The sequence below is a fragment of the Anguilla anguilla genome, chromosome 7, assembly GCF_013347855.1.
Source record: "Anguilla anguilla isolate fAngAng1 chromosome 7, fAngAng1.pri, whole genome shotgun sequence".
In the NCBI taxonomy this organism is placed as follows: domain Eukaryota; kingdom Metazoa; phylum Chordata; class Actinopteri; order Anguilliformes; family Anguillidae; genus Anguilla; species Anguilla anguilla.
The window spans coordinates 34,028,301-34,055,823 of NC_049207.1; the positions used below are offsets into that span (position 1 = coordinate 34,028,301).

The 27,523-nt window shown below is 41.9% G+C and overlaps 1 protein-coding gene across 1 annotated transcript in view; it reads right to left on the reverse strand.

Annotated features, from left to right (window-relative positions):
• Window positions 1-27,523, reverse strand: part of LOC118232294 (probable E3 SUMO-protein ligase RNF212) — a 100,075-nt gene that overhangs the window by 9,849 nt on the left and 62,703 nt on the right. Inside the window, exons 8-9 of the mRNA XM_035427174.1 lie at window positions 22,129-22,171; window positions 21,224-21,287 (exon numbers count right to left, since the gene is read on the reverse strand). Of these exons, the coding sequence (XP_035283065.1) occupies window positions 21,224-21,287; window positions 22,129-22,171 (107 nt within the window). The remainder of the gene's footprint in view (window positions 1-21,223; window positions 21,288-22,128; window positions 22,172-27,523) is intronic.

Genomic DNA, 27,523 nt, shown 5'->3' on the forward strand with positions numbered 1-27,523 from the left:
GACAAACAGAATTCAAGCTGCACTATCTGAAGTCTTTCAGCCTACACTCAGAGCCGTGTCCATTACTGATACTGTAGTGGCTGCAGGAGTGTGAATATTTGGTCAATAGCTATTAGTAAGCATACAGGGTGACGATATAACCAGACATTTTTAGTAATTTAGAAATCCTGCCTGGACTGCCTTTCGGTCCCAAAAAAATAAATATCCAGGAAAAAGAGGACTTCTGGTCAGTCTAGTATATACATACACGTGGCTGTATTTGGACGAGGCACTACACCTGCTAATCAGGAAATTCCCAGGATGATAATGATACATTCAGTCAATCTGTGGCCCTGTTTTTCAAAATATCGGAATAAATATAATCAATGCATCAAAGTTTTGCATGTCATACACATGCATGCTCTCTGGGACTGCTCACTAGTCAGACAGTTCTTAAGTAATATTTGATCAGAATTGTCTCAGATTATGGACTGCAGCTGGGGTAGCCCATGCTGGTTAGCAGATCACGTTGTACTGGCCATTAGAAAAGTAGATTCCAGGCCAAAAACATGTGGGCACCCCAGGGCTACAGCATTCCAATCTAAATCACCAATAATCTGAGAAACATATCATGATAACCAAAAATAATTTAAAGTTAGGGCTGCACAATATATCTAATCACAATTTGACACAATTTTTGCCTCCATGTGGCATATTGCTAATCTTTCGTCCTTATTTTATGTGTTACCTTATCCGTATTTTTTCTTTAATCATACCTGATGCAATAGTAAACAAATAAACATCAAATGTGGAATGCTTCCAGAAAAAAACATAATCACTGATGTCTTTTGGGTGTTCTTAACCCCTTAGGGCACATGCCAAATCTTGCCAATCCTTGTCCATTTAGGGGGTACCCTATTTAAAGCTTTATAACTCCAGATGTGAACACCACAGAGACTTGAAAAATGGCTTAAATGAAGCACAACATTTGTACCATTTACAATACTAGCTTAGATTACTTTATATTCATAATTTTGGAAGAAATAAAGTGCCACAAATGAAACTGTCTAGGCAAAAAAATCTAAAATGAATTTTCTTTCTTAGTTTGCAATGAAATAGAGAGAGATTGCATATATACAGCAGGTTAAAGTATACATGCTCTGCATCAAAAACTTCTTGACCACAAGTTCATAAAATCTAAGGGTGGATATGTAGAACTACTAAAGATCTATGAAGAAAAGACTAAGCAGTGTATCGAGCGTCTCCAAATCTACCCAAAATGTCTAAATTATGCATTGCTGTAAATCACAACATATTCACGTATTTCACTACAAATAAACTGTTTTTATTCAAGAATCTCACTGTTGCATCATTTCCAAGTGGGAATTATGAGCTTTCCATCAGTACAGTGGTCTAAAATAGCTAGGGGTACAGCTAGGGGTACAGAAACATATCCAAAATCTCTCCAAAAAGGAATGTAATACTTTTTGTCCATTGTAAAGCATTTAAATGAGCCCCTTTATATCAGATTTAAAATTAATGCAAAAATATTGTCACACAATGCTGTATAGTACCTAAATGTGTAATAATTAACTCTTGTATGTATTTCTATACTCTGTACTCGCGTATGTTTTCTTGTATGGGGATGGGACGACGACATGAAAACAATTTTCAACCGTCCATCATGTTTTGGTGTTCAAACACTCTTGTCATCACTGTTGCATGCTTCACAAAAACTACTAGACTACCAACAAACGCTTACATTACAGTGCGAAATATCCTCATTATAAAATACCACTAACCTATTTAAAGACACTCAATTTCAAAAATAACGTATATAACCGAAATATTTTGAGCAGTAATACTTACATAGCAATTATGAAATCTTATCTGTTTTCAGTAGATAGAGACAGAGACAGGAAATCAATGATATAGTTCTATCCGCTTCTGTCTTACACCAGAAGACGAGGTCAGCTAGGTCTATCAGCAAACATATGGCTTAGCTATGCTCAGAAGTCCTCAATAATAATAGTATTTTCCCAAGAAATTACGAAAAATCGTTCACAACGTTTCGTTAGGTGCAGCGTCTTTTACTGCTACCACAGAGTGAATGCGTAAGTGAATTAAATGATAACAAAATTTTCGATTACGCTGACCTATAAAATGCTATTCCAAAAGCAAAATTACACGTTATACATCGTTAGAAAGCTTATACTCTCACCTACTGAATAAATGAATTGTCAATTAAGCCCGACTGTACTAAAAAAGGGTGACAACGCCGTAAACAACACATGCTATTACGCACAGCTATTTTGGAAGGTACCCAGGCATCACAAATGCGCGTATATTTCACAAACGGATTGTCCAAGGCAATATATGACCACTCAGTCTAAAAGGGGACATCTCTATGCGTAAAACCAATGGTAAGGTTATATATTTATTCAATATTTAGTCCCAGATATTGGCATGGTATCATTTTCATCTACTAATGTAACTCAAACAACGCGTTTCTGTTTTTAACTCATACTTTGGTTGCAGTAGCACTGAATGTTTGAGTTTAGTAATCTTGGCACGCCAGATTGTTGATTGTGTAGCCTCTATTGTTGCATCAGCAAAGCTAACACGCCTGGTGGAGATCTGCACTCTATTGAGTGCACTCTTATAGTTTAGTTTAGTTTTTGGGGTTGTCATTCCAAATTTGGACATCCTGTAAGAATTAAATCAAATCAAATTTATTTATAAAGCACATTTAAATACAACCCATGTTGACCAAAGTACTGTACAGGCAGGTAAAATCACTTCAAAAATATACCTGGACTAACCACCACTCTGTGGGGCACTCCCAATCTGGGATCATTTTTATCACTTAAATCCCCCTCTTTCGTGCTACACATGTACATCCTGTTCCACTTTCACATTACATGTACCTCCATCCAGCACTTATTGTACTTTGCATCATTTTCTTGATGTTTAGCTTGTCATGCCTCCTAGTTTGACTTAGCATAGGTTAGGTCAGAGTAATGTTTACTGTGTGAACTGGACTTAATATGTTCACAGCTACTGTTACGGCTCAAGACTGTCGATTTGCTATAACCGGCTGCCAACACCAAGAACACCACAGCGTCCTTTTGCACAAAAAATACGTCAAGTTATTATGACATTGTACAAATCGGAAACACAAAAACAGGGAAGTCAGAATGACAGACCTTTCTCTCTCAGTCAAGAACTGGTCTGAGCTGTCTAGAAGTAATTCTTCTGACCTCACTCACAACAAGGACGGAACAGAGAGAGAGAGTTGAAAACAAAAGGGGAGAAAGGGGTTGGTGAGCCTTCCGGCCCACTGCTGACCTACCGACTGACTGACTGAAACTAAAAAGGTGAAGTAAATAAAGAAAACAACCATTTACAACAATGCCAACCAGCAGTGTTAATCGCAAGGGAATTGCACTTTATAACACTTCTAATGAATGTGTCGCCCTTCATTTTTTGATTAGTTATTTCATTATGTTAATATTTTACACTGTTTTGTTGTTTTTCTTTACAAATGCAGGAAGTAGACCCAGGCAGTTCAGTGTCAAACTCGAGTATGCATATCATTGCGCGACTTCTGATGTGGACGTACCTGCAGACAATAACATTACATTGGTCGTAGAAATAGTGTTGTATTACTACTAGCTAGCGAAACCGAAAATGTCTGAGGATTAAATAAATGGATGGTGGCAACCTTATAACAACAGCCAGCAAGCTGTCTAACTGTTACCGTAGACATCCTATGTATCACAGACAGACGCGATAGCTTTAGCCAGCCCGCTTAGTACCTGCCTCGAACGGTTCGACCAATGATGGGATAATGGTGGGTACAGCTCAGAGACTGTAAACAATATGTACAAAGCTACTGTGACGTCACCCATTGACTCTCTGTGGGTCTCTAAAACACGTTTCGAAGCTCAATGGCGGGCGCGGCCATGTTGTCGATTTGGAGCCAAAACCATAGAGTTAAGCGGTTCTGTGATTTTTACAATGTGAATGACAGTCTGGTGTGGAAAAGCCCATTAACCTGAACGAACGTTTGCAGAACAAACTCGAGGCAAGCTGACTGTCTGCCGTTATGTTTTAAAATATATTATCAAATGTTTATGGAGTTTCATTTCCAACCGTGACTGTCATGGTTCTGTGTTTTCCTGTCTGTGTTTCCCTTGTTGGGCCGCCAGATGGCGGCACTTCTGTTTTGTGTCCTGCTCCCCCCTGTTAATTGTATTATTGTTGTCTCGTTATTCTATCATTGTTCCCACCTGTGTCTTGTTATCCCCTCCTTTTCTGGTTTGATTGTTTTTTGAGTTCACCTGTGTCTTGTTACCCCCTGTCTATTTAAGTTCTTTGTTCCCTTGACTCGGGTGCTGGTTCCTTGTGTTTGTTTCCTACTTGTGTTCATTTTGTATTCTGCCCGCTTCGGTCCTGCTTGTGCATTGTGTGTTTCTGACTTTGTTTCTGCCTGCATTCCTTCTTGTGTGTATTCTGTCCTGCCTGTGTTCCGCCCTGCCTGTGTTCTGTTTTGTTTTTTTTTAGGTTCTTAAGAATCTTTTTGTGTTTATGGTTTTGCCCCTCGTGGCCTTTTGTTTGTTCCCTGTTTATTTGGTAAAGTCTTTGTTTGAATTTCCCTTTTGGAGTCTCCTGTGTCTTTTTACTCTGCGCCTGGGTCCAACCCCCCTGAATCCCTGACAGTGACTGTACTGTGTCATGTAATCACGTTATATGTATGACATTAATAATAAAATGATGTTCAGTTATCTTCAATGTATGTTTCTCAGCAAAACGAATATGCTTAGCTAGCATATCAGCTTGCCAGTGAGCTAGGTAGGCTATCCGTGGTTAGCTCACGCATTAGCAATATGAACCACAGGGAAAGAACATCGACTACACTGATGGTCAATCAATCAGAGACGTGTACTGGTGATTTTTGACTAGGCTAATTTTCATATAACTGTCTGGTAGACCTGCTGTTAACCGATCAAGTTATCACCGTAGGTTTTCACCACAGTCAGTTAATGAGCCAGTAACTGCTACTACTCCATCGCCGTTTGTGGTGTTCACTTGCTGGGTGACGCTAGCTGACCGATCGTTCGCAAGTCACTTTTAAACGAATAAAAATTAACACTGTCAGCGGTGATTAACAAATCTACCAAGTATTTTAATAACTGATCTGCAGGCGTGTAAATATATGACAACGCACTTTGTAAAGCAAGTTTTCCACCTGGTGCATGAAGACAAAAATAATGTACATTGACTTATTATTATTATTATTATTATTTCTTGTAGATCATCAAAACCAATGGAGAAAAGCCAATATACGCAAGGAGCCCCCAGGACCAATTCTGAGAACCACTGGCTTAAATGCTCTTGCGGGTCTCTTAAATGCTAAAAACATGTTCCTTTCTAAATGCCAGTCTTACAATGATGGTTAATTTCGTGAAATTCTGTGTGTGTGATTTCATCATGTGTTGTATGTTATCCAGCAAATAAACCTTAAGAATCTTAATTCGCTTTGTGAAACTGAAAATGTTGCAGTGTTTATCTCAAAATCGGGATTATAGTAGCTTTGTCACATCCGTGAAGCATGGCCAAGGTAGACATTTAAGGAATGTACACGACTGACAAGCCGTCAAACACGTTTGACAGATTGAATATTTGCCGGTTAGGGTTAGCTAGCTAGTCAAATGGCTTGGTAGCTGAAGTTGCGAACTGTTTTAGCATAGGCTACTGGACTACCAAATATAGTAAGCTGATTATGCTTTCTGCCAATTCATTATTTGGTTAAGGAGGCTAAAGGAAATAGTAAAAATGACTTGGCTACCAAAAAAACTTCAGAGGAGGAATATTTTATGGTCATCTAGTGCAGCTGTAAATAGCACACGCCATAATGAAATCACTACGAAATGGAATGCCTGCATTTTATGACTTTGCACAGGTGGACCGTGGACGACGAGTCGGAGCCACAATGTCAAGACCAAGAGGCGCCACCTCCCACCCCAGTGGCCATAGACTGTAGCCCCTATTGTAGCTTAGCCCTCCGCAGAAATCAGGAAGTGACGCAAACTGTACCTCATTGGTCCACAACAAATATTATAACAGTGCCCAAATGACACAATAAATCATGAAATCGACCCACGGACAGTCATAAGACAAATAAAATACACATATTGTGACTATTTGTTCTTGTGAGAAAAAATTATTGACTTTGTATTTGACCGCATTTGTACCGTAGACTTACATGGAAACCGGATATGAAAACACCTATACTGAAGCCAATCGCAGTGGCGCTAGTGAGCAACCAGAAACAACAAGACCAGGAAATGAGCTTCAAAAACTAAGTCTGGTTTTGGCCGCTTGGTACAGCTCCAGGCTTCAGACGGTTGTCTTGGTAGTCGGTGACTTCAAGTGGTCGCTGCCTCAGTTCTCGTTTGCGAATTTCTTAGGCTGTTATGTTGGGGTGTCTGATTACATCCAGCCACGTCTAGTCCAAAGTTGCATCGCGTGGAAAACTATGAAAACGTGCTTTTAAGGCAAGTTTAACGGGGGCATTATAACAACCGGGTACAATGCACCTCATTATTACACCAATATCGCGTCAAACAAAAGAACGTTAGTTTGTTTTATTTCGAGGCTAAGTTAACGGAATGTTTTGCTTCGCTTCTTCTTGATTTTGCCGCGAAACGAAATTGAAGAATAAGAAAAAACCAAAAACCGTACTACTATGTGAACTTGCGCTAAAAAAAAATAGGTCTTGCTTTCTAACGTTAGACATTTAAAATGAAATAACCAATCACAAAATTAAGGGTGACACATTCATTAAAAGGACAACATCAGTAATGAGAAGCAGAAGTGTTATAAAGTCCAATTCCCCTTTAACCGCTTTTTAATAAACCACAATTATTTAGATAAACGAATATTGCAAATAAAAGACAACAGAACAAAACCAATAGTCACGTTGTGTTGAGGTGCCTGCCTGCAGGATCAGAGAGAGCGGCTTCCTCGAATCTTATATAGTGCGTTAGAGGCTTGCACCCGCAACCGAACAGTGAACCCGCATCGCCTGTGTGCGCACCCGGGAGAACCCAGCCAACTAACGCTGCAGTCTGTAATGAAAAAGCAAAGTACACGTGACACAAAACACACTCGCGTGACACAGAAAATTACAACAAAATGCAGTTTTATTAAAGAAATAACTAGGAGCGCATAACATAACAGACTTTTGTTGGAGCTCTGTCACTGAGATAAGTTATAGTAAGATAGGTAACGATAATGAAAGTACAGAGAGTAAATGGTTCACGGTGCACAATCGTGCTGTTTATTATTCTCAAGTAAGCAATGCAGGTTAGGGTTAGTTAGACAACTTGAACAGGAATAAGAGGGTGACAAAATGGCGAATACCCCCATATATGCAGTGTGGCACGTCATCAAAACTCCGCCCCACCCACAAGTTTTACCATAGATATACTGTAGTTCCTAATACAGTTCATTACAATAACAGCTATGAATAAATTACAAAATGAGCATTGTACCTTATCGGACCTGTGTTCTGTAGTTGGTACAATGACCTTCGGTATGCACTTATTGTACGTCACTTTGGATAAAGCCTTCCACATTATTGTAATGTAATCTTTAAAATTGATAACCAGCAGAAGTATATATGCTAATTCTTTCAGTTTACTTGCTTGGAAAACACACAACTTTGACTGAGCCAAAAAATAATAATAAAACTTAAAGACTGAAAAGGGCCATAAATGTGTTTGTCAATAATTTCTGCATCTACATAAAAACTAGGAATGTATGGTAACAGCCCGATGTTAAGATTATGGTTATTACATTATTACCTGTTCCAGAGCTGTGAAGGAATAGCACAAATTAAAGGGGAATTGCACTTTAAAACGCTTCTGCTTCTCATGACTGATATTATCCTTCTAATGAATGTGTCGCCCTTCATTTTTCGATTAGTTATTTCATTATGTTAATATTTTGCGCTGTTTTGTTGTTTTCCTTTACGAATACAGGAAGTAGAGCCAGGCAGTTTAGTGTCGAACTCAAGGATGCATATCATTGCGTGACTTCTGATGTGGGGTATCAGCAGACAATAACATTAGGTTGGTCATAGAAATAGCGTTGTATGACTACTAGCTAGCGAAACCGAAAATGTCTGACAGTGTTTCCTGTGGAATTGATCTCTTAGCTTAGTGTGGTGGTGGGTGTCTGAAAGGGGGGGGAGGCGGGGGTGTAGCAAAGGCAAGAAAGTTTAAGACTAACCTCTTGAGACTTCTTAAAGGTTTTTTTTGTTTTATATCTAAATCTATCTTTTAGCTCTGACGAGCTCTTGATACAAGGAATAGCAATTTGCAAGAGCTAAAAAGTAGTTTTAGATGTACTTTAAAACCATAAAAGGTTTGTTAACCCTTGTATTGTTTGTAAATATTGAAGCAAAATAGGCATGTATTTGAGTTATGGTGGGGTGAGAACAATTAAAAGAGCACATTGTCCATCTAGAAGTTCGATCTTCAAGAATAGAGGACTATATAACCAAAATTGATACTCAAGAAAAGTTACATATTGCACTTTAAAAGGGACACTCTTCTGTTAAATTAACTCAATTACCATGACAAAATAGTACTTAGAATGTTTTAACTTTTTATTTAACAATATAATTTGAGCTGGGTCCACATTCAAAGCCCTCTCTCTGTCTGTCTCACACTCAATGACAGAGTTTACATGCATTGTCCATGCAAAAAAAAAAAAAGGAAAAAGTGAGAAAAATGGCTTTAAAAATTCTGTTCTGTTACATTCTAATTCTACTGAGAAGCATGATACAAAAATTTCCTAACTAACTTAGACACTTGATTAATGTATTTTTTATTAGCTAGTTTTATCTGTATTCATTTCTGGACACTGCAGCAGCTTGTGAGACTGCTCCTCTCGTTATAATCATAATCGTCATTAGAATGCCCTCTTTGTCAGCTGTAGCCTAACACTCAGTTTTGCTAGCTCACTACATTCACAAAACCTTAAAAATAAACACTTTCCCTTTCGTTTTCATGGGAAAAAATCACCATGTTGTAGTATGGAAATGGAAGTAGTTGAATCACTCAAACATTTTAAATGCCCTTTTTTAAAAAAAATTCGCCGTTTTGGCGATTTGCCAACAATTTTCGGCCGTTATAATAGTAGCTCTAGATTTTTAAAAAATGGTAGGCACGTACGTAGCTCAACTGGAACAGGTTCCGCTTCGGCTCAAACAAACACTGTTTATTTTCAGATAACGTTACATATTTATCACATTTATTTTTTACTTGTCCAATCAGACAACTGCATGAGGCATTCCACTTGCCCGAACAGAGTAAGGATCCGCCAGTTGTCATCACCGAATGATAGTTGACGCCAGTGCTTGAGATGGGCAGGAGCTGTTGGAACTTGTATATGAGTACCGACTCTTCTTTTGATTACCAACATTAATTTATTTTAAACAGTATGTATTTTGAGGAGTAGGTACCGGCACTTATTTTGGTCCAATTAAAACACTGGTTAACGCTATGGTATTTTTGTAATATTTGAAGCGTCGCTACCTACCTTTTCCTTGTCTTTCGGTGGCTGAAGAAAAAAAAGTGACGCTTTGACAGACCGTGCGACCTTCGCGCGCTGCAAGTCATCCGACCACCTCAGAAAGGAGCAAGCATGATGTGTGCGGCCTAGGCTCTTTTTGAAAATAAATGTGGACGCGACAGTATGGATTTGAAAGGCAGAAATATTTAGAAAGTTTAACATTTTTAATTTATGAATTTAATATATAGGCTATATATATATAGTATATATATATATTTTTTTAAATTTTTATTTTAGCATTTTTTATTTTTATTATGGTGTGGCGGCAAGGATTTTGCCGTGGCGTGGCGCCACGACAAAACCTTACCAGCGGAAACGTTGTGTCTGAGGATGAAGGAGATTTTGTTTTTGATCATGGAATTGTTGTGCCCTATCGATTCGAGCCAGAATACACAGAAGAACAGCTGGCTAATTTGCAGGCTGATCGTGCGAGAGCGAGTCAGGAGCGGGCCGAGATCAAGGAACCACAGGCTATTCCCAGGACAAACAACAACTGGTGGTAGACATCCTATGTATCATGGACAGACGCGATAGCGTTAACCAGCCCACATAGTACCTACCTTGAGCGGTTCGACCAACGATGGGAAAACGGTGGGTACAGCTCCAGGCTTCAGACGGTCACCTTTGTAGTCGGTGCCTTCAAAGTGGTCAATGCATACCCTTAGTTCTCGTTTGCGAACTTCTTCGGATGTTATGTTGGGGTGTCTGATTACATCTAGCCATGTCTGGCACAAAGTTGCATCACGTGGAAAACTATGAAAATGTGGTTTCAAGTCAAGTTTAACCCTCTGGGGTCGGGAGCTCCGCCAGCGGAGCTCGACAAGATGAAATGAACTTTTGTTTCTATTTGGATGATTAACTTCATGAGCTGTTATCATACAGACGCAACAAAAACATTGACAGAAACCTTAGAATCGCGGCTTTCCAATGCGCCCATTGGCAAATAATATGAATTGTTTTAAAAGTTTTAAATTTGATGAATTATACCATGTATGCTTCGTTAGTCCTTACTCATTACTATGTGAATTTCGCTCAGCAGGAAGTCCACCCAAATCGCATTCACATGTTAGCGACATTATAATTACTCTCCATAGAAGGGGACTAGGGGAGGGGCGATGCAAAATCCATGTGAGAAATGCCAAGCCTGCAAAAGCAGGATAGAATGTCAAAGCATACACCTTTGGAGGTAAACATTTCGTTTAATTTTGGAAAATGGCACGGATGACTGGACTTGACGTGCTTCATGCCTTGTTGGAGAGCGATGATGAAGACGCGAGCAACTCATCAGGTCCGGTCGGCCCGAACACTGATGAAGAGCGGTGTCATTTCAAACAGCGAACTGATCCAGCTGAGGATCAACTTAATGAGTAAGTATATTTCTTATGATCATATTGGTAAATATGTGTACTGTATTGCAACGTATCTCTGTGTTTGTAGGAATATCCAGCAATATGCACATTTGTAAATTCCCACTCTACAAACTATTCAAACTATTGCATCTCAAAATTATAGGCTATAGGCTCTGCGTCTGGTTGTGTTAGAAGTAGCAGGTAGACTATATTTTTTTCGATCATATTGGTAATAAATAGCCCATGCCTGGCATGTAGTGGCATGGCTACGATTCTAAAACTTAGTATCCTCGCACAATCGATATTAGCACACTGTATGTAAGTTCGGGAAATAGCAATAAAATAACCACTTTGCTAAACAGACCTAGCCTACTTCAGATTGAGGCATTGTTACTGATGAGCTGCGTGTAGTTGAGCTGGAATATCAATGTTTATTTAGTTTCGCTAATGTTGTTTCGTTGATAGCTTACATTATTTGTAAATGTGTGCTGTATTACATTCTCTGTGTGTTTGTAAGAATATTCACTAATATGCGCGCTTGTAAATTCCCACACTACGAATGATTCTAACCATTGCATCTCAAAATTGTAGGCTACCTCTGTCAGGAATCCTGCCTGATTCTCCTTGTGTTCCGTTTTAGTTTTGTTTATTTTTTATTTTTTTATTTATTGTCTAGTGTGTATTTATTTTTATTTTCAGTTTACTTGTTTTCGCTTGCGGTGGTGTTTTCTGTGTTCGTGTGCTTGGGTGTGCGTTTGTTATTGTTTTTCCCCCTTAGGTTCCTGGTTCCTGTCCACGCCCACGCCCCGCCCCTGTTCCACCGGTTTCCGCATCTGCAATCAAGCCTCCACTTACCTTCCTCACCTGCATCCCATCTTCACTCATTGGCGTTGCTATTTAGTTTCTGTGTGCACCTTTTTTCTTTGCCAGATCGTGCCTCTGTTTTTGTCAGTGCCGTTCAAGCCTTATCTCGGGATCTTTGTGTATTCCCGGTTTTTGATCTTTGCTTGTTTTTTCGACTACGTATTTAGCCTGCCGACTCTGTTATTCTAGCTTCTGATTATTGACTTCCGCCTGTTTCCATCGTCCTGGTCTCTGCTCCTGATTCTGTGCCTTTGCCTGTTTGTGTTTGGATTTCTGGATTTTGACCTGCGCCTGTATTCTGACTACGAGACTGTTGCTTATCCTGTACCCTGTGTCTGGAAATAAATCTCCACGTTTTTTCTCTGGACATCTGGTCTGCTTTTGAGTCCTCCCCCAGACCCTGACAGTACGATCTGGCCACCATGGACTCAGCGGACCTGGGTCAACTCCAGACGGCGCTGGGAAGACAGGGAGCCATGTTAGGCGAACATCAGCACCAGCTGGAGGCGGTTAAGCAGGCACTGGACTCCTTCGCTCATACCATGACGGAGGTTACTGCTCAGCTACAGCGACTCCAGCAGACGCCAACCAGCGTCTCGTCCCCCCCAGTGAATCCGTTTGACCGGGTTCCCCCTGCTCCCCCAGCCAGGGAACCTCGCCTGTCACCACCGGAGCGCTATGCTGGGGATCCAGGTACCTGTCGGTCGTTTTTAATACAGTGCACGCTAATATTCGATCAGCAACCGTCCACCTTCCCGACTGAACGCGCTAAGGTGGCTTACGTTATCACCCTGCTATCCGGACGAGCTAGGGAGTGGGGAACTGCTGTTTGGGAGAGTGGGGCTAACTTCTGTAACAATTTCAGTACCTTCGCGGAGGAGATGCGCAAGGTGTTCGACCGCTCCGTGCATGGAAGAGAGGCTGGCGGTCTGATGCTCCGGATACGCCAGGGAGGACGGTCGGTCTCGGACTATGCCATTGAGTTCCGCACCCTCGCCACCACGAGCGCGTAGGACGGGGTCGCTCGGTTTGATGCCTTCCTACACGGGCTTGCCGAGCACATAAAGGACGAGATTGTTACTCGCGAGCTCCCTTCCGGTTTTGATGATTTAGTTGATTTGGCGATCCGAGTGGACAACCGACTAACCCAACGCCGCCGGGAGAGAACCGTGAGTGCCCCCTTGTGGTCATCTTCAGAAATTCACCCACGCGTTGCCTCAGTTTCCAGGTCTCCTCCTCGGCGGGAGTCGGAGCCTATGCAGGTGGATCGCGCCCATCTAACCCCGGCAGAGAGGCAGAGGAGGTTGAACAACAAGCTGTGTCTCTACTGTGGCCAGGCTGGGCACTTCCTCTCCACCTGCGGATTAAAAGGCAACGCTCACCAGTAGAACGGGGAGTACTGGTGAGCGTCACCTCCGTTCCTAGCTCCCCATCCCAACGCACCCTATTACCTGCTACCCTCTCCTGGGAGGGGCAGCGGCGGCCCATTACCATTCTGATTGACTCTGGCGCGGACGAGAGTTTCATTGACGCCTCCCTGGCCGCCCAGTGGCGGCTGCCCGTCGTCGCCCTGCGTACCCCATTGAGGGCCAATGCCCTCAACGGGGAGAGGTTAGCCACCGTTACCCACGTCACAGCCCCGGTGAGTCTTCTCATTTCTGGCAACCACGGTGAGGAAATCGTCCTATACCTGTTCGACTCACCCCTGGTTCCGGTGGTGCTGGGTCACCCCTGGCTAGTTAAACACAACCCACACATTAACTGGTCAGAGAACTCTGTTATGGGCTGGAGCACCTACTGTCACACCCATTGTCTCCGGTCTGCCCTGTGTCTGCTGCCCTCTGCTCCTGTGCCTCAGGAGGATAGCCCTGACCTGTCTTCCGTTCCCCCTGAATATCAGGACCTGCGGGCCGTATTCAGTAAGGCCCGAGCTACTGCGCTGCCCCCGCATCGCCCGTATGACTGCCCCATCGAGCTGCTACCTGGCACTTCTCCTCCCCGGGGCCGCCTCTACTCGTTGTCTCCCCCTGAGGTCGAGGCGATGAACAAATACATTGGTGAGTCACTGGCCGCTGGCATTATTCGTCCCTCCTCCTCCCCGGCGGGCGCGGGGTTCTTTTTTGTGGGCAAAAAGGACGGCTCTCTCCGACCCTGCATTGACTACCGGGGTCTTAACGAGATCACAGTTAAAAATCGTTATCCGCTTCCTCTGATGTCCTCCGCCTTTGAGCTCCTGCAGGGGGCCACCGTTTTTACCAAATTGGATCTCCGCAGCGCCTACCATCTGGTCCACATTCGGGAGGGGGACGAGTGGAAGACCGCTTTTAATACACCCACCGGGCACTACGAATATCTTGTCATGCCATTTGGCCTCACCAACGCTCCTGCCGTTTTTCAGGCCCTGGTCAATGACCTACTGCGGGACATGGTCAATCGTTTTGTGTTTGTGTACATTGATGAAATTTTGATTTTTTCCAAGTCCAGCCAGGAGCACGTGCAGCATGTCCGGCGGGTGCTACAACGGCTACTGGAGAACCAATTATACGTTAAGGCAGAGAAGTGTGCCTTCCACCAGGAGTCAGTGTCCTTCCTGGGGTTCATCGTGTCCTCCCGAGGCGTCCAGATGGACGAGGTCAAGGTCCGGGCCGTGGCAGAGTGGCCCAATCCTAAGACGCGTAAGGATCTTCAGAGGTTTCTGGGATTCGCAAATTTTTATCGCAGATTCGTGCGTGACTACAGCAGGGTTGCGGCCCCCCTCACTGCCCTTACATCTCCGGCAGTTAAGTTCCTTTGGTCAGACACCGCAGATCAGGCCTTCAACGAGCTCAAGAGACGATTTACGAAGGCTCCCATCCTGATTTCTGCTGACCCTACCCGCCAGTTCATTGTCGAAGTGGACGCCTCCGACGTGGGAGTGGGGGCGGTTTTGTCTCAACGTGCTAGCCGTGATAACAAGCTTCACCCCTGTGCCTTTTTTTCCCACCGTCTCAACCCTACAGAACAAAAGTACAGTATTGGAGACCGTGAACTGTTGGCTGTGAAGTTGGCCTTGGAGGAGTGGCGCCACTGGCTGGAGGGCACCCAGATTCCCTTTCTAGTGTGGACCGATCACAAGAACCTGGAGTATATCAGGGGGGCCAAGCGTCTCAACTCTCGCCAGGCTCGCTGGGCCTTATTCTTTGGCCGTTTTAACTTCACCCTCTCGTACAGGCCGGGCTCCAAGAACACCAAGCCTGACGCTCTCTCCCGCCAGTTCAGCCTCACTGAGGAGGGCCCCGAGCAGGAGACCATCTTGCCTGCTAACTGCCTAGTGGCGGCAGTGGGGTGGGAGGTGGAGAGCGCGGTGCGCCGCGCTCTGCAGAGGGAGTCCCCCCCGAGTAACGTACCTCCTAACTTGCTGTTTGTCCCCAAGTCTGTTCGTTCCCAGGTTCTCCAGTGGGGCCACTCCTCCCAGCTGACCTGTCACCCCGGGGTCAGGAGAACCCGGGCCTTCATCCTGCAGCGTTTCTGGTGGCCAGCCATGGAGGAGGAGATTAAGCGCTTCGTCGCAGCCTGTCAGGTCTGTGCTCGCAATAAGTCCGCCAACACCCCCCCCGCTGGACTGCTTCGCCCCCTGCCAGTGCCGAGACGCCCATGGTCTCACCTAGCCCTGGATTTCGTGACGGGGCTTCCCCCTTCCCAGGGTAACACCACTATCCTCACAGTGGTAGACCGTTTTTCTAAGGCCGTTCATTTTATCCCTTTGGTCAAGCTCCCGTCTGCTAAAGAGACTGCTGAACTAATGACTAATTATGTTTTTAAGATTCACGGCCTACCCACTGATATCGTCTCGGACAGAGGCCCCCAGTTCATTTCCTGCTTCTGGAGGGAGTTTTGCCGCCTCATCGGGGCATCCGCCAGCCTTTCTTCGGGTTACCATCCCCAAACCAATGGCTAAACAGAGCGGGCCAATCAAGACCTGGAGCGCATGTTGCGCTGCATCGCCTCCCACAACCCGTCCTCCTGGAGTGAGAGGCTGGCTTGGGCAGAATATGCCCACAACTCCCTTCCAGTGGCCGCCTCGGGTTTATCCCCATTTCAATGTTGTTTGGGTTACCAACCCCCTGTTCCCCTCTCAGGAGGAGGAGGCCAGCGTCCCATCTGTCCAGGCTTTTATACAACGGTGTCGGCGTACCTGGAGGCAGGCTCGGGCTGCCTTGCTCCGGTCTGGGGATCGAGGAGAGCAGCAGACCGGCGCAGGACCACGGCTCCCCGTTACCGTCGCGGACAGAGGGTATGGCTGTCTACCAGGGACATTCCACTGAAGGAGAGCTCCCGGAAGCTAGCACCTCGGTTTATCGGGCCTTACCTGATCTCCCGGGTCATCAACCCGTCGGTGGTCCGCCTCAAGCTACCAGGTTCTCTGCGCCGGGTTCATCCCTCCTTCCACGTCTCCCGGATCAAGCCTGTTCACCAGGATCCCCGCGTGCCCCCCGCCCCAGCCCCACCCCCCCCACGGCTCATCGATGGCACGCCCACCTACACTGTCAGACGTCTGCTCGAGGTGCGTCGCCGAGGGCGTGGTTTCCAGTACCTTGTTGACTGGGAGGGGTACGGTCCGGAGGAGAGGAGCTGGGTTCCCACTCGAGACATTCTGGACCCGTCCCTCATCCAGGACTTCCAACGCCGGCATCCCCTTGTGGAGACACCAGGAGGTGTCCGTCGGGGGGGGGGGTACTGTCAGGAATCCTGCCTGATTCTCCTTGTGTTCCGTTTTAGTTTTGTTTATTTTTTATTTTTTTATTTATTGTCTAGTGTGTATTTATTTTTATTTTCAGTTTACTTGTTTTCGCTTGCGGTGGTGTTTTCTGTGTTCGTGTGCTTGGGTGTGCGTTTGTTATTGTTTTTCCCCCTTAGGTTCCTGGTTCCTGTCCACGCCCACGCCCCGCCCCTGTTCCACCGGTTTCCGCATCTGCAATCAAGCCTCCACTTACCTTCCTCACCTGCATCCCATCTTCACTCATTGGCGTTGCTATTTAGTTTCTGTGTGCACCTTTTTTCTTTGCCAGATCGTGCCTCTGTTTTTGTCAGTGCCGTTCAAGCCTTATCTCAGGATCTTTGTGTATTCCCGGTTTTTGATCTTTGCTTGTTTTTTCGACTACGTATTTAGCCTGCCGACTCTGTTATTCTAGCTTCTGATTATTGACTTCCGCCTGTTTCCATCGTCCTGGTCTCTGCTCCTGATTCTGTGCCTTTGCCTGTTTGTGTTTGGATTTCTGGATTTTGACCTGCGCCTGTATTCTGACTACGAGACTGTTGCTTATCCTGTACCCTGTGTCTGGAAATAAATCTCCACGTTTTTTCTCTGGACATCTGGTCTGCTTTTGAGTCCTCCCCCAGACCCTGACAACCTCTCTGCGTCTGGTTGTGTTTGTTTGGTTCTTTGTCATTTCCTAAGTTTTGTTTTCATTAGTTAGTGGTTTGTCCCTTTTTTGTAAAGCACATTTTAATTTTCACTTATTTTCACCTGTTGAAAAAAATGTGCTATATAAATAAAGTTTGATTTGATGTCACATTTCCTAACAATTTTGTTTTTATTATATTTACAGAGATGCTGATCAGGAAACACGGCCTAGTTCACCACTAGCTAAGAGGCCACGCAGGCGTCGCAAGAGTACACCAGTCTCATCTCATCTTTCATGAATATAGTTTACTTCAATAAATGTTCCAAAATCAAAAGATGTCTTTGTTTCTATCTTCTAAATGGCTCACTGAGTCTTTGTCTTAGTGGTGGGGAGGCATGCGACCAGGTGTGAATAGCCTACTTAGCTGGCAGGTCCTCCTACCCAATGCATATTCATTACAGACAGGCCATTTGCCCTCCCATTCTCACCTGGTGTTGAAAAATATTAGTCACAACACTAACTTTTAGCAATTTATTTTATATTTCTCATTGAATTTGCTAAAATATTTTGAACACATTTCAGTGATCCAAAAACTTAGATACTATTGTTTAGTGTGTTTTATTACAACATTCCTGTGCATGTTCAAAACTACTGTTTACAGTTTGTGTGATTTTAGAGCAATTTACAATCCACATATGATTATGACCTACTTACTGCTGCCATATAATTGTAGCTGAGTTTGTGCTGAAAACAGATATGAAACACTTTGGAATCACTGCATATAAAGTTGATGAAATTTACACAAATGTCAGAGCATCGCACAATCACCAATGTGCCTCATTTTACCCTCAGACCCCAGAGGGTTAAGCTGTCTTTACACTGCCGAGCCCGGTTAAAATGCTGTAGCAGACCTAGGGTAGAATTAGTGATGATCAATTTCCACAAACGTTCTTTATCCACCTTTTGCTGGGTATGAACATTGTTATACTGCAGAGAAGAATTCGCGGGATTAGCCGTGGCTCGTGCAATTATGTATCTCGTGCATCTTCATCGTGAATGATTGTGTGATATTCTTGAAACAACTGCCTTGTTGTTTCTGGTTTTGCTAGCAAAACTGTTCAAGAATAAAGCTGAGCTGGGTGTTAAATTAGCAATCAGAACAATAATAATAAAACAAAAACAAAGGAGATTTCATCAAAAAAGGGCATCAAGGCTGAAGGAACATACGAGGAAGCGTAATAAAATAATAACAACGCTAATCCATACTGCCGTATTCTTTTATGTAGTTTTCTCCGGTTTGACATCTTTACACGGAAATCAGACCCGGCTCTGCTCCACCTATACCCCGGCTTTATTCCGATCAATATATTGTTGAACTTGATGGCAATGTAAATAACGGTAACGTTAATGCCAGTTCAGATCAATGATTCGCAACGAGACGAAACGTTTTTAGAATGTTGCAGAGAAAATTGCAGCAGTGTGAACTGGTTAACTCCAGAGCATCTGAAGCCGTTGCCTAGGGTCTCAAAAGACCCACCTTGTCAAATCGCCAAGTGCAGTTTTAGAACGTTTACAATCAGACGTCTTGGAATTTTGAATATTGCATCCAGTCTCGTTGTGAATCATTGATCTGAACTGGCCTTTAGTTAGCTACATTGCAACGCTGCAACAAGGTAGCATTGCATTCGAGAGACGGTTTGCAAGGTCGGTACCGGTCGGTAGCGTTAGCTAGTGTTTTTTCTAGCTGACATTAGATTGTGTTAATTACATTAGCTAGCTAGCTAACGCAACGTTACCTGATGTGAGAGATGGATACTGTGCGCAACGTTGTCTAAACTAATTTTGCCTTTATTGACATGGTCCGGTAGCTAGCGTTAGCTGTGCAAATAGCTATGTAATTTAGTAAAGTTACATTGTCATCAAATGTAATACAAAATCTACATCAACAAATAATATGACCTCATGTTACACAAAAACTTATGAGGGTTCCATAACCCCCCCCCCCCCCCCCCCCCCACCTTAATGCTAGCAGACACTGGAAAAAACAGTACGCCGCTCACACACAAGTGAGTTGAAGAGCAAGCCTACCCTCTCTGGCGGACCAACCACTGATGGGCGATGGAAAACGCGTCACTATCTATGCGCCGCTTGTGTTTTTTTCCCGGGAATGTCGCCACAGACACCCTGTTCTTTAATCATAAATTATAATCATAATAATAATATAAATTAATATAATAATAGGCTCAATCACCATTGTGTTACCCAATTCAGCGATAGATAGTGACTTAACAGACATTTATTTTAATGAAAATCTTCAAGATTATTACTTTAAAGAATACAATCTTACAAAATTATTGTAACTATACTTCTAGGTCTACTGACATCTGATTTCCATCCAACATACCAAAAGTGAAACGGTTCAAGCATTTCACTCAAAAATTCCATATATTTTACATTTATTCTATGAGACTGAGAGTGAGTGAAACGGTTCAAGCATTTCAAGCATAATTCAGAATAAATTTGAATTAGCTTAAAGCCTGCCCATTATATAACAATCGTAATAAAGATATTGCTGAAATGCAAAAACACTTGAGGAACTGACCGACCAGTCTGAACTGAATTAATCTATTACTGATGAACTGGTGATATCAGTACATCATTTCTGTACACTTAGTCAACTGAATCAGTAACCATCTGTATAACACGGACATTCTACTGAGAATTTAAAAAATCATGAGGATAAACTATGCCCCTTGGTACCTTTCTGATAGCTTTACGATCTGGTAGCATGGAACGATCAGAACTTGACCACACAAGGTTTCATGTCGTAGCCTAATTTGGTAGCCTCTAATCCATTTTCAAATGCTCACTGGAATGGCCTTACAGTAGCTTAATCCAGAAAGTGAACTACAAGGAAAAATACAAAAGGTTTATGCAAGGTAAGATTCTGTCATTAGTAGTGCTAACGACAGAAATTTTTCACATATACTGATGAATGATACTGAGCTACAAGTGAACTGAACGTGCTGTTGGAATATTAATGCATATGCTCAACTGACTGACCTCATCAAACAGATCACAGAGTCATTAACTAGGATCTTTGTACTGAACTGAACAAATTAATTCAAATCAGCAAAGTGATTCCTAATTTCCACCACTATTATAGTGAATGGTGAAAACTCCCTTATATACCCTCTAGCAAGCAGGGATGAAACCAAAAATACTCTTTTCCTGTACAATACAAAATGTTACATTATTACAAATAAAATACAGATGCACGCACGCAGTCACAGACGTGCAGTTTGTCAGCTTTGTTTGTTAGCATGGTAATGCTGCAGTTTAAAACACTTAAAACAAAGTAAAACCATATGGTTAAAATATAAACAGCCTACTGCTTCACTGCCTTACCAGTTGGCCGCCATTGACAGTGGTGCTTCTAATCATAATTTAAAACGAAAGTCATCAATTGAATTCCATATAAGAGAATACTCCATTGTGCTGATGCTCAAATGCGCTGCCTCAGATCCAATGGCCACATCACTGGATATTTTGCTTTGATTAGTTTAAAATGGCTTTGATTTTTTAAAATTTCTTCGAGACTAATTATATTCATTTTGAAACATACATTAAAGTCAGTAATTCTGCTTTTTGAAACAGGGCCCTGGTTTAGTATGAGCTACAACTAAATAGCCTAAGTATAATGACAACCCAGACTGTCCATTTTGCTTCATCAAATGCTGATGATTTACACTTATAGCAGTTCAGACTCTTCATGTAGGAAAAGAACTAAGGAGTCCTTGGCATAAAGAACGAGGCACAGTAATATTTATAAAAATGTGAAAATGCACTTCCAAATAATGTCCTCCTGTGCACTCACCAATCACAAAATAGTTCCCACAACTCAAATGCATTTATACTTTTCATAACATGTTAAAAGACAGTATACAATGTTTCCCATGCTTGTTGTAAAATAAATATGCACAGCCTAATTGGAATGCTTACCCATCCGCCCATCCATAGGCGGACTGATCAATGACAGCCTGGGCATGCTTCCGGAAATCTCCGGCTGTATGCAACAAAAAAACAAAAAAAAACAAAAAAAAAACAAAAAACAAGAATGAGAGAGAAATACCAGAGGCACTTTCCATTACTTTCCTCAAGTTACCATTGCCAACAGCCTTTTAGCTTTCTGACAAAATAATTTAAACATTGTAAAATCTATAATATGGCCAATTTTCTGACATGAATCAATGTTCACTTCCACTATTATTTAAAATTGGAACATTCAATAATTAAATGAAAAAACATGGGATTATTTTGGCTTGTAGTGCCTTATACTGCACTGAAGTGAGAATTCCCCCTTTCTTATTCTTTCACTCCTTTATCTCCCTAATTCTTGGAACGCTCATTTGTACTCATTAGTGCTCACTGTTGCAATCTCCACTACTGATTTTGGAGAGTGCAAACATGCTCTGGACAGCCTTGTCAGGCACCACTTGTTGACACACTACTGTTCTGAAGTCGGGCTTGCACAGACACAAGTCAGAGGAAGAAACTTCACATGCAGCAGAACAGGCAGACTTCTAGGCACCCAATCAACCCGTGGTCACTGGTGCATGATGAGACATGATAATCCCAGCTGACTGAAACCCTCCCTTGAGTGACACTAGAACCAAGTGTTACTAAGTATAAGTGAAGAGCAGTTATTGTGCAGATCCATGTATCTTCAGATCAATAGAATGTATTTAATTACTGGTATCAATTAAAATCATTCCATTCAAATCACAATCAGTGGAACTGAGCAACTTTTGTTCTGATCTGATAACCATTAAAATTGAAAAATTAATGTATTAAATAGCCATTAAATACTCAACATTCTATTAATTGGGTTTAAACGGTACACATACCTTCCTGTACAGAACCTGGCTATCCATGTCCATTTGATCGACCCTAAAAAAAAAATATATATATATATATATATATTGAATGAATTGTGGCATCGTAGTTCAGATTTTCATTTGAAATAACCCAATAAGATTGAGGGAGCCTGTGCATACAGACAATAAGGAACCAGTCAAAATAAATAACAGCAAGAATACAAAATATCCAAACAGAAAGCTTCTAAAACTAGGGCCACAGACCTCATTATTTTTCCCTGTGAAATTGCTCATTTCCATAGCCGTAACTACAAAAAACGACATTTTTCAGCAGTTCCACGGTGCAGTCTAACAGTGTACTCAGCGATCCCCTAAAGTAGAGCCTAAGTAGAAGGGGCGACATAGCTCAGGAGGTAAGAGCGGTTGTCTGGCAGTCGGAGGGTTGCCGGTTCAATCCCCCGCCCTGGGCATGTTGAAGTGTCCCTGAGCAAGACACCTAACCCCTAATTGCTCCCCGGGCACTGTACTGTAGCTGCCCACTGCTCCTAAGTAATTAGGATGGGTTAAATGCAGAGGATGCATTTCACTGTATGTACATGTAGCCTACATGTATACATGCACGTGGAGTGCCCTCCTCTTGTCAGTAGGTGTATGTATACACCCTCGTTCTGCTTTTTTTTTTTTTTTAAATGGATGGTCACCAGCTGTTGTAAAGTTTGCAGAGTTTTTTTGCTTGCAGCTCTCAAAAATGAAAAGGGAGGAAAACAATATTCAGAATTTTTGGATATAAAACAATAAAAGAGACAATGATGTGAGTAAATTGTGGTGTTAAAGCTGTCCATAAGACTAGCCAATTCCCTGACAGCTAAACAAGCAAGGCTGTCACTCTGGAAAAGATCCAGGGAGATAGCTAATTTTCGCTATTGTTGAATATCACTTTGAGGAGGTGACCTATTTCTCCCATCACTGTTCCCCTCATACTACTAAGGGGGGGGGGGGGGGGGGGGGGGGGGGGGCATTTACCTGTTTTGCAGTATTGGGGCGGTTGTAAATCCCCAATCCCCACATAAATTATGCCCTGCATATCGTTCATAAAAACACAGCACTACTTGAATCACAAAATTAAAACATTGAAAAATAATAATAATAATAATAATAATAATAATAATAACAGGCATTGCTATATTTTTTCCAGAAAGAATATGTGCTTCCTCACTGCACAAGTTAACACGACCCAATCTTCAATGAAGTAGAAAGTTATACAGTGGTCACTGGTTTCATTTGTCGCTTCTGCCGCGAGAGATCTTCCCAGCAGCAGCAGCAAATTTTGCAAGAAATTAATGGGTGTTCGATATTCATTTTAAAAACGTAAATCGAAAAATGAGAATCAATTGGTTATTCCTGTTGCTGACTGATCTTAAACATACCTAAAATTACATAAAATTTAAAACTGAGAGTTCAGTTTATGGTATTTTGTTCGGTTTTTATTATAACAAAAAGGTTAGATTTTTAATAATGACCTAATTGACTTTGGATCGTATTAAATCACATTAAAGAGCTGTTATTTTCTGATAAGTTAGGTATTTATATGTCTCTATTTGGGTAGAATTTATGACATGAAAATATGAAAAATAAACTGTTTTACCCACGGCGAGCAGGAATTAGCACCGTGGGATATGCGTGGCAGATTGTGGTCACTCACTCACGGACAACATTTGAGGGAGGTTTGGTGGGACGCATGCGCAGGTGGTACGGCACGACATTTTTTTTGTCAGCAGCCCCGAAATTCACAGCAAACTCCCAGTAGAACATTGAATTAAATCTTTTAACGTTATATATTTTCTGAAACGTTAACGATTCCGCTTGGCCACAGTGAGTGAAACTAGGCGATCTGAGCATATAGTTTCTATGTAAATTACGTCATAAGGATTCAGCCTTGCTGTTTGCTACCTAAACTTCACAGCACAGTCATTGCCGTTTTGATTATAGCATGAAGTGTCTATTTTCAACCAACTGCCATATATGAGCGTGTAAAATCAACCAAAAAAATATAGTTTGCCAAGTTGCGCCGTAGGTCTGGACGGTTTCGTGCTTGTTTTGCTGAAAAATCACCAAAACAGGTTTGACGTCCCTATTAGGGTCTTACGAGTTTTGTTGCAAACTGTTGTAATAATTTTTTAAAAAGAGTTAACCAGATCCATTAAATATTTGAATGGCTTCTATGCTGATACCAGCCCAATATCAGCTGGTATTAGGACTTCATTTTTCCGAAATACTAATGTTATCTTCAAATCACAGAGCTAAGCTCATTTTAAGATTGCGAATCACCCCGAAATGCAACGCAGCATGACGTCAAGTACAATGCAAAATGGTGGAAGCTATCCTTATGAGGAAAAAATACACTCTGCTGCCCCCTACTGTCAGAACCCCGCATGCATTTCCTTCTGGCCGGCAGAACTGCTGCCGCAGAGGCAAACGCGTCAACTGAAACCAGTGACCACTGTAGTCACGCAAGACTCTTACTTAGCGTTGTCCACACATAGGGCCATATTTACTAAGGATTTGCAGGGCTTTTACAGACACTAATGAAAGAAATAGCGTTTCTCCATATTTACTAAGGTGCCGCACTGAAGGTTTGCGCTTTTAAAATGAGAAAAAAGTAGCATTCCTAAAATTTGCGTGTTTGGGTTTATGCATTGGGGGAGAGTGGGGTAAAATCTAACACAGACTTTTTAGGTAGATGCATCAAGCCTTAACAACTTATTTCAGGTTAAACACAGAGAATTACCATCGCTTTGTCTCCAGCGAACAGCGGGAGTTCAATAAATATTTCGGGAGATATTGCCAAAAGTTGGTTTTGAATTTTTTTAATTTTACCACCTGAATTTTCGGCTATTGTATTGTGTGTGTTATGTCAAGGAATCCAAATTAATGTAATCGTAAACAGTCTTTCAGAGACCAACGGTTTACATAGTTTTGATATAGCATGCTAGCTTGCAGGATTGCTGGCTAGGCATACGTGCACACCACCCCCCCCCCGAGGTTAAACCGAACAGGGTTGTCCTGTTGTCAGTAAACTATTAATTGACCAACAGATTGGATTTATTTAACTCAGACCGGATCTTCGTATATTTAACTCAACTTTAACTTTAGGCTGCGTGGTGACATCTACTGATACAGCTGTTTGGATTTAACAGACATTAGACAAGAACCAGAGAATAATGTAGGCCTACAGTCGTGATAAATTTTCACCAATATAAGTAGGCCAAGAAAAACTTAATGTAACCAAAACATAAATTAAAGACTGTTTGTATCATATAACATGGAATTGTATTAAATTTGCGTTGTCTTACTTTGCGTTAACCTTTAAGTCCCTTTAAGTCCCTGTGCAGCCTCCCTTTTCTTACATTTAAATTGTTCCTTTAGTTACTAAATCACAATATATATCTGTTTTTTCTACTTTTTAGACTTTGAAAAGACAAAAAACCTGCTTTGATGTAAAACCTGAATTTTTTAATATAGCAGACTCAAGACTGGCTGGGCATGTCAGTTCTGTCCTAATTATTTATGCATTCACTTTTGATTGACAGCCCGGGCCGCTCACACCCACTGACTTGGATCAGTGATCACTCCATGTAACATCAGTTGTTAAAGCTAGTTATCATACGACCGTAATAATGGATAAGGAGTACAGAAGTGACAGCATTAGAAATATTGAGCTGTATATGTATGAGCCCATTGCTTACAGCCTACAATATAGGACCCTAACGTTATAGGAAAACCTAAGTTAGCACATAACATTATCGATTGATTTTTTGCGGCAGTAACTTTATAACAGTCTGGAGAATAAAGTAACATTACACTCGCCAGTTAACGTTAGCTATATTAACACAAGATAAGTACAGCTCATTGCTACATTAAGCAAAATTATCAATAGCCAGACAGCAAGTAAATAGCCAGACAGCAAGTAAATTGGGGAGATGAGGTTAATGCTAACGTAGTTTGTAGCTTGATTCGATTAATAGCAGAACGTCATCTAGCCCAAACAGTAAGCATCTAGCCTAAACAGTTACATTATCGACAGCGAAGTAAAGTGAGGTTAGGACGGCTAATATTATGATTTGTAATATAATCTATATCAACATTAAGTAACTTTAACCTTAACTGATCTTAGTAAGCAAAGGCTTAATTAGATTATCGATAGCATCAAAGCTATCTAGGATTACCTGGTTGGGTTAGTTAGCTACGCTGTGTTTCATGCACATTGAGCTAGGTAGCATGCATAAAACACCTAAAGTAAAAAGACAAACAGGCCTTATCTTGATCTTCATTGATAGTTGGCACAGCATCTGGCTTTAGAAACATTGTCTTGGCAAAACCCATCCTCTTCTGTTCATAATTGTAGAATGAATCAGGGGTAAAATGTGTTCTGCACAATCTTGTCACCTTTGATATTTCTAACTGTGCACCGTTTTGTTTTTCTACATAATTGCTCCAGACCTTTCGGAGACTTGAATTTTTGAAAATATGGCATGAAAAGATGCATTCCCATCTCTGCAATATTTAATCACACAATAAGGCATTGTTGAACTGGATAGTTAATGTTAGCAACAGACCCGCACAATATGTATTTGAGAATTTGATCATGGCTTTGAACTTGGGAGCACACACTACATAAATATTCATACTGGGTGAGTGTTTTGGCCACTGCACATCGGTCAATACAAATTAGAAACATTCGTAACGAATTACGTCTCAAAACCACCAATACCAAATACTCCACCAGGCGGCAATGTCGAGCACTGTATAGTTTTTAGGAAAAAATATCCAATTCATTACATACATGTATGAAATACTTTTAACATCAATGTGCAAGTAACCTTACAGTCTTTGGTCATAATATAAGCATTTTAAAATCATGATTTTGGCTGCACAGGGTCTTTAAAGCTATTAAGACTTGTTAGGTGTACGCTGCACTACATTCGTTTTTACCCCAACCTTGGGGTTAAACGTAACATTTCACTCTCGGTACTCTCGGCCAGATTACAAGTGAATGGTATGTCCCAGAAATTTCACTGTGATGTGTAATCATAGCCAAGGAATTGAACCAAATATGAAAACCGTTTCATATTTCCCCAATCACCCCTATTTGAGGGCGTTGATGGTAAACCACAAAAATATGGGAGGAGAGAATGGGAATTTATGCATATGACCTGCTAGAGATGATTCATCATGGCTGGTGATCCTTGCAGCAAAAGTAATTGTTCCTGTTTTTTAACATCTGTGAAAAGCGAGAGTTAAATTCTTTCTGGCACAACATCAGAATGCCCACTCTTAAGCGGAGACATTGTCTGTGTGTTACAATAGGGGAGAGCCACCATAAATGTAACAGTTTTTTCAGAAAATATTGAGCCCAGCACCGAAA